This window comes from Neolamprologus brichardi, chromosome 15 (assembly GCF_056152115.1).
Source record: "Neolamprologus brichardi isolate AB-2024 chromosome 15, ASM5615211v1, whole genome shotgun sequence".
Lineage (NCBI taxonomy): Eukaryota > Metazoa > Chordata > Actinopteri > Cichliformes > Cichlidae > Neolamprologus > Neolamprologus brichardi.
The window spans coordinates 5414491-5422939 of record NC_142118.1 but is presented as its reverse complement, the minus strand read 5'-3'; the positions used below and the strand labels follow the sequence as shown (position 1 = coordinate 5422939).

Genomic DNA, 8449 nt, shown 5'->3' with positions numbered 1-8449 from the left:
AAATGGCCACTAGAGGAACTGCAGTTTTGGGAATCCTTTCTCAGTCTGGTTCTGTTGGTGGTTTGAATGTGGTATACCAAGATTGTATCTAAAGAGCCTTAATTCATATCAGCTATTTTCTCATTTCTGATTTTTTTCCTGTGGTCCTCCAATCACTAGTGACATGACAATTTTGGGTGTAACATATTTTTATTGCGCGTGATGGTAATGTCACATTCTGTACCCAAGACTAAACACAACAGCTGTTATGACATTGTGAAGATGTAAAGACACACAAACACACACTGAAAAAAAATTGGAGTGACATTTACTTAAAAAAAGCTAGGCAACTTTTTCCACACAGAAAGTGCTTGTAATCTTTACTTGGGCTATTTCTAAGTAATATTTACTTACTAGAACCATCTATTTCTAATGTGAAATACACAAGTAAATTGCACTGGCAATACTCATCTATAGATTGTAACTTTTACTCAGAATACCATTGCATCCAATTACAAAACCCAAGTGAACATTGCTGATATTTCTTTGTGTTTCTTACTCATCTTTTCTTTGTTATATTCTATGTAATTATTAAGTAATATTTATTATGAATGTACTAGTTAATATTAATCGAATTGAATAAATATTCTTATTATTCTATTAAATAATAAATCAATATTTTCCAAAACAAATATTTGCAGCTTAAGGGACACTTTTATTTCACAGTTGAAATGGCATAGATATATTTAAAATATCTACATAACATTATAACCACAAAAAACATGGCCATAGAACTTGCTCGCAACTTGCTCGCAAATTTCAAAACAGAGCATATACACATATACAAAAAAAACCATGCTATTCAAAAACTCAGTGTGCACTGTCCCCTTTCTTCTAATCAACTTTCAGAACACATACATCAACTCTGTCCATTAACAGCTGCAATCACTACCTTTGCAGACATTCTCAGGACGTTCAGGACAGAAAGAACTTGTATAAAACTGAGCAACACTTGAAATTACTGTCAGAAAACAGACAAAATGCAAACAAATTAATTGTGCTGGACAAAAGCACAAATAACACTGGAACACTCACGCTAAAAGTTTCTTGTGGAGAGACTGGACCTTTGGTGACATTTTAAGGATGTCAAGCTCAAGAAACAGCTTCTGAAATACCTCAAACGTATATTTCAGTTTCAGTGGGTAACTTAAGTTGACAGCATAGATGACACCCATGAGCAGGAGGCAAGCGTTTGTCACACTTCCGCAGTCCTCCAGAATTTCTGTCCCCTCAATGATGACCGACACGTTCACAGGATCTTGGTTTTCCTGTGCCACATTGGGATGGATTACGATGATCTTCATCATGTGATTACTGCAGTCCTCTTTCAATGCTTCTTGGCTGACGTCCTGTGAAAACAAACAAACCACAATTAGAAATAACTAGAATAGATTCCAAGTAAAAGAAAAGGTTAAGAGAAAAAAATGTAAAAATAAAAAAAGAGCTATACTCAATTTAGTATACTCAAATCAAACAATATTCATATGGCACTTTTCATACGTAAAGTTACAGAACGTGCTTCACAGAGGCTGACCCTGAGACAAAGAAAATCACTTTTGGGGGCCATCCAGCCTGGAGCTGTCCATGGGACGGCACGCGTGTTGGTAGACCAGAACCATTAAATCATTAAAATAGGTTATAAAGGTATAATCAAATTAAATACTCTTTTGCTCATAAAATAAAGTTAATAAGTGATCGTTAAATAGTCAGAAAAAAATCAGACAAAAGGCAAGTTGAAGTTTAAGGCAGATAAGATAAAGATTAAATATGATTTAAAAAATAAAGGGTAAGAGCATAAAGATTTAAGAAATTAGTTAAAAGCCTGATTAAAAATATTAATCTTGAGTCTTTTTTAAAAAACATCACGAGTGTAGAGAATCTTTGACCTTCAATATATCATCACAAGTGAAGACCAGATTATAAGGTTAGACAATAATTTTAATACAGTCATTATGATCATCAGATACCTGATGGTCTTTGATCAGCTCCTCTCCACTCTCTCCAAGATACTCAACTAAGCAACGAATGATAATGTCCCTTCTGCCATCGACATGATGCTATTAAACCCAAAAAGAAAATTTATTGCAGAAAATACACAACATAACATATGTAACATACATACATAACAGCACATACAGATGTAAACAGAAAGTTACCCATGGAGAATGTAAGCCTGCAGCTACATTCTAACGTTGTGAAGTGTGCAACTTAACATGAATTTCTCAACGATGTGTGTTAAGACAAGAGTCCAGTGCATGTCATAATCTGTGGGTCTAGAAACTGTCTCTGCCCAGTGAGGAAAGTTTTCTGCCTCATCACTGGACATGCAAATGAATTTTTCGCAACATATCAGTACCTCCTATCACAATATTAACCAGTCAAGGACAGGAATTCCCACACACAAGAGTAATATTTTGGGAAAGAATTGTATTGGAGTCTATGGGCAGCAGGAAGGGATCTCGCTGCACTCAGAGGGTTACTTTGAAAATTCTGTAAATTTCTCTGCTTTTGAGCGCATATTAAGGGAGAGATGACAGGTTTGTATACACTTGTAGAGACAATCATGTGCATAAATTGTTAATTGTGGCCACAGTGTCAGGATCAGGAGAACAGTTTCAGCCAACACAGACACTGATCAGATTAAAGGACAAGTTCAGTATTTTACACTTAAAGCCCTGTTTTCAGTTTATGATGAAATCGAACGATTTTGATTGAAATTTGGACACATGCTGCTGGCCCGAGCATTTTTGGTTTCTGTGGTAGCACACCCCCACCTCCACAATGGCTTCATAGGTGCACTGGAACAATCCTTCCTAAAACGCATAAAACTGTCGTTTACAAAGACGTGAAACTCACCGAGTGGTCAGGAGTGTTCACTGATATGTTCACACAAAAATCGCTGCAAAAGATACTTTCCAACTGTTTTTTATTGTAGTTTTTGTCCAACTCCATTGACTTGTATTAGATGTGCTGTGATGTACGGTATTAGTCCGCCGCTATTCTATTCTATTATTCAAGCTCTGTACGGAAGAATGTACAGGTGTGAGGTGTTTGAAAAAATAGGTCCACAGTTTTACAACAAATGGTAAAACACCTGTTGGAAAGCATTTTTGCAGCGATGTGTGTGAACATATCAGTGAACACCCGTGACCACTCAGTGAGTTTCACGTCTTTGTATGAAGACATTGTGGAGGTGGGGGTGTGCTACCACAGAAACCAAAAAAGCTCGGGCCAGCAGCATGTGTCCAAATTTCAATCAAAATCGTTCGATTTCATCATAAACAATCTGAAAACAAAGCTTTAAGTGTAAAATAACAAACTTGTCCTTTAAATAAGAGTGATACATTCTCAGTGTGTATGACCTCATCTTTTCCATTAGATTATGTAATTAAAATAATTTAAAATTTTACCTTATTCAGTGAGTCCAACATTGGTTTTATTTTGGTCCCTGCAGTCCCACCCTTCCTTCGAAATATCTCCAGGAGTTTGGTGGTGTACCCGTCCAATCTGGACAAAAACGTTCGCTCCAGATGAATTGTGGTTATTCGCTTAAACTCCTCTTTGATCTGAAATGAGAGATAAAAACACAAAATGATGTCAAAGATGACTCATGAGATCTCACATACACTTAGTTGCTGCATGAACAAGAACTGGATTTACCTGATTTTCACAGAACAGAGAAGGCCACCTCTCTAAGAGGTCTTGGATTGCGGGGCAATCCTTGACAACCTCTTTTCTTCTCATAGCGAAAGACTTCTCCATTTTCTCATTAATTGCCCTCTCATTGTGCTTCTTCTTCATTTCCTTCAGCAAATCTAGTCTCTCCATCTCTAAGGTTTCCTCAGTCTCACCGAATGGCAGTGGTGGCAGATAGTTGACTTCAGCTTTTTTTGCCCTTTTAAAGCCTTTAAGTGAACCCTCTTCACTGGAGCATCGTCTCTTCAGTGTGTTCACCTTGAGCTCTGGAATGGCTAATTGGCGACCTCTTAACTTTGCCCTGTAGTTGCCCATTTTATACTTTATCCTCTGTTGCCAACCATATAGGCCATTAAAAGACCCTGGCTCTTTGAGGCATGGGTATTTTGCTACCAAGGCTTCAGCAACAGCTAAAATCTGGACACCAGTTGGATATGCTGGGAAGCCAAATATAGTCTCTGCAAGCTTCTCATGAATGCTACTAGTTACGCTTGGGTTGTTCAAAAGTGTGCCATCATTTTCATAAGCTTGCTTTCCTGCTTCCAGTGCAAGGTCTATATCATAAGAGAAGTCTGGTATTTCAAACTTAAATGGCCATGGCTTAGACCTGTAGGATGGTCCACTCTCATCTGGGGAGGACAACAGGATTGTGTCACATACAGATGAGGAGGAGCTTGCTTCTGTAGATAGTGGAACTGGAGATTCGACTTCTGACATGTCCACAGTAGTGAGACTCAAGATTACTGGTTCAGTTTTTACTACTTTGAGGTTAGCTTTATCTTGTACTTCCTCAATCGAGGTCAAAGTGAAGAACTGACCGTTGAAATCCATGTCCTGGTACATAACAGTGAATGGTCCTGTAATATCAAATGTCTCTCGAAGAACATCATTGAGGTCCTGAAGTGTGCTTGGGATGCCTGCAGGTAAAAGTAGTTTGTGGACATCATCCTCCCCAAAAATTATCCGCAGTTTCGCTGAGGGTGCCATATCAACAGGAAGAAGCTGCAACAACAGAGAAGAGAAATACACAGACATTTATTCACTCCTCACATTTCAAAAGGATAGGCAAATGTGGTGCTTTAAAGTTGTCAGGCGTCTTCCTGCAAGGGTGTGTGAAGCCAAAGGATAAAAATCTTTAAGATCTCTTTGCTCAAGTAACTGCACACTCCCTGTGTTCTCCAGCTCATAACTCCTCAGGTGTTCATTGTACCATGTATTTTGTTGTCTCACGAAAAAAGTCAGTTTGTTACAAATCACCATTATCTGTAACACTTCAGAAAAGTCAGGCAGTCCTGCAGTGGAACCACAACACAACAACATTCCCACTGCATAGTTGGTGCCTAAACTGCACACATTATTGGCAACATGCACAGCTGTAACAGCAGGGAATTTGCATTTCACCAGGTCTTTTAGATCATCCTTAAGCACATCTAAAGAGACCTCTGTTGTTTTTGTGACTGCAAGTGATGGTTTGACAGAATGTGATTGATGATATGCAACCATGAGCTGGTGCTTATTTGCAAGGGACAGCAAAATATTCCTGAAACAACCAGTGTGTCTGACCACCTTCTTGAAAAAGCTGTGTTTGGCCTCGAATCTCATTGTCCAGAGGGCAGCCAGGGGGCCAAATTCCCGAATGAGCTGAGGATAGTGCTCAAGGAAATGGTGCTTGGGAATGAGCTTATGTTGGGGGAAAACATCAAGGAATCTGCTTCGGTGTTCTGAAATGATGCTGTCAAGATAGCAAATGCTTTCTTCAGTATGGGCTCGAGACATGACAAGGTCCACAATGTCTTTCAGTGTCATCAGCATCTGCCATACAGGCTCTTGTTGGGGTACTTTTAAACCTATAATCAGAGGCAAAAGACGTAATAAGCACCAATTTTCATGTGCGTTGCCCCCTACTGATTTTCGAGTCGAAAAGTTAGCAGGAATGAGATGAGGGCGATTTGTTTTATCACTCCACTTGTATGGGAAATTGGAAATGGCATCATTCAGTTCCATGAGAGAAAAATATTTTTTCTTGATCAAGTTATCAAATGCCAAAGCCAGTTCCACTGGAACAATGCCCTCCAGCAGATCATGTAAAACATCTGGAGGGTAACCAGATGTAACATGAAAATGCTCAAGTTTTTCTGACAATGCACACTGTTTTTTTACACCATAACAATGAGGGTGATCTGGACTAGACACAGCTGTCTGTACATGCAGTGTATGTTGATCTTTGGTTCTTTGATGAAAAGACCCAGATCTCACTTCATTGGACTGAAACTTGGATCGCTCCCCAACACAAAACCGGCAGATGTATGACCCTGCAAAGCTTTCGACAAATCCTGCCACAGAGTGCGCCCCCAAATTATCTGCCACCACACTGACCACAGTCCCTTTGATGGCTTTCCCTAACGCTGGAACAAAAAGACCATCTTTCTCCAAGCTTTGGATATCTGTTAACAGTGGCTCTAAAACTCGCTGGAATCCAAACTGCTTGGTGTCTTCAGCCTTACACAGAATTGCAAGGTAGATTGATGTCAATGTGGAACGTAACTGCACCGGAATGTTTCCCAACACCCAATAGACAGCTGTGACTTTGTGCTTTTTTCGAGATGTCCCAAGAGGATTACATACCTCAAAGTCATCAATGTACAGGATGAGACTCACTCTGTTCTCCTCTACAGAGAAAAACTTGTTGTTTTGATAGTGAGATCCATCACGAAATGTCTGGTACTTAAAGTCATTTTCAGGTTTTTTTTTCACCTTCAAATGTGTTTTCTTGAAAAGACTTACTTAGGACCTGCACCAAGGAGGGCAATATTGGGACATACTGGAAGGTTTTGCCCTTTTTTTTATCAAGTATGTGTTCTTCTGGTTCAACAACTGAAAAATGCTTCTTCATAAATTCTCTTCTCTTGTAATACGTTGTGAAAGGGCCACCTGTCCCCAAGGCAGTACTTATAGGGTGTGTCTCACAAAGATTTTTCACTAAATCTGAGATAATGGCTGGATCCAGATCACAATTATGGCTTTTCAAGGTGGACACCACCACATCTCTTAAAAGTGGACCAGATGCAGAGGTGGATATAAACTGAAGCTCATCTACTATTTCATCAATGCATTTGTTTGGGACATTGAACATGCTTTCTAACTTTAAAAATAGATAGCCAAATTTCTCTTCTATATCTTGAGACAACTCCTGTGGTTCCCCATCCCAAAGTTCTAAGCTCTCTTCCACACAGGTCTCATCCTGAGCAAACATGGGTTCATTAGGTTTGCTTTTTAATACTTCAGTTTTAAAATCCTCAAGGGTGTGTGACTGGTGTTTTCTGTGTCTATGTGTAGCAAAGGTGGAATAAATATTTGTACTGAAGTTGCAGTTTTTGAAGACACATGCAACTACTTCAAACTTCCTTAAGTGGTTGTTAAGATGCTCAAAATACTGCTTCTCTGAATTAAAAAAAACAGAGCAGCAAAGTAGACAAGTAAATGAAAGAGGTCCACTTTGTGTGACCATCTTCACATGGTGTCGAGACAAATGGGTCTTAAGGGCATTAAATGTTTTAAACGAGCAAGGGCAATCAGTGTGAAGACAAGGGACTGACTGGCTGCGACCACCATTTCCATGCTTTAGTCTGTAGTGTTTTAACAATCCCAACCTCTTCTCTGACTCAAAGCTACATATCTTACACATCCATCTCATGTTGTGGCACCTTAAACAGACAAATTGACCATCTCAAAATTAAACCAAACTGCCACACAAAGAAATTATGTGACAAGTTAAACCTAATCGTTACTAATTTGATCTTACCTTGTGGAGTTCAAATTAGCAGTCAGAAGGTCCTATGTTCTGTAAAAAAAAAAAAAAAAAAAAAAAGGGGGGAAAAGAAAAAAGGTTATCTATAAGCTTTTCAACTAATTTCTACTAACTCAAGGATGCACACTGATATCAATTTTTTTTTTTTTTTTTTTTTTTAAACATATGTCAGCTCGGTGTCAAATTTAAAACAGGTCAACATGAAGACTTGAGTGAAATCGAGTGCGTACATCGTTTTTGTTTTTTGTTTTTCAAAATACACCTCGTGGCAGCGGTGCAGCAATTATTTTAAACTGGACCGTGGTCGTTTTATTCACAAAGACGTTAGTTAAGGCAGCAGGCGTGTGTTGTTTAGGTGGCCATCTAAGCTGTAAAGTGCTGTGGGAAATTCTGGACATAGCTCCTGCCAGGAAAGTTAGTTAGCAAGTCTAGCAGGAAAATACACTATTTGCTAGCGCAGCTGCTTTTAGTGCGGAGAAACTGACTTAAGTAGGTGAGACAACAGGAACGTGCAAAGTTTGCCCGCTTAAAACTTACATTCATGGTTCCACTTCTTCCCGTTTCCGTCAAGTCTACCAACCGCCGAAATGTGGACCATGGTATGTCTGAAGAAAGACCGCTCAAATGTGGGGAGGGGCTTTGACGTCATGCTCCGAATGCAGAGAAGGTGGCCATATTCACTGATGTCACTCCATTACATTTTACTTGGAAATATCAACTAATTAAGCCAATGAATTGGTTTGGTGAATATTACTTGGATCGAATGATTCAATTTACATACAAAACTGAGGACACATAATTACAAACAATCCTCAAGTAATGCACTACAAGAAAAACTGCTATTTTAAAGTAATAGCACTGAATTTGTATTTTTTTGTAAAATTTATATAGCTAATTGAAATAATA

The 8449-nt window shown here is 38.9% G+C and overlaps 1 protein-coding gene and 1 long non-coding RNA gene across 2 annotated transcripts; both read right to left on the bottom strand.

The window, feature by feature from the left end:
- Positions 1–710: 710 nt before the first annotated feature.
- On the bottom strand, positions 711–3958 carry LOC148098379 (uncharacterized). The gene is made up of 4 exons (XM_087852096.1): positions 3700–3958; positions 3450–3605; positions 2007–2096; positions 711–1388 (listed from the first exon to the last, which is right to left on the bottom strand). Exons 1-4 carry the CDS (start codon positions 3865–3867, stop codon positions 1071–1073), a joined length of 732 nt encoding a protein of 243 aa, XP_087708222.1. The 5' UTR covers positions 3868–3958; the 3' UTR covers positions 711–1070.
- Positions 3959–4225: 267 nt separating this feature from the next.
- Positions 4226–8174, bottom strand: LOC148098378 (uncharacterized). The gene is made up of 3 exons (XR_015720693.1): positions 8081–8174; positions 7538–7576; positions 4226–4737 (listed from the first exon to the last, which is right to left on the bottom strand). It is a non-coding gene; the product is annotated as an uncharacterized LOC148098378 (long non-coding RNA).
- Between the last annotated feature and the right edge of the window lie 275 nt (positions 8175–8449).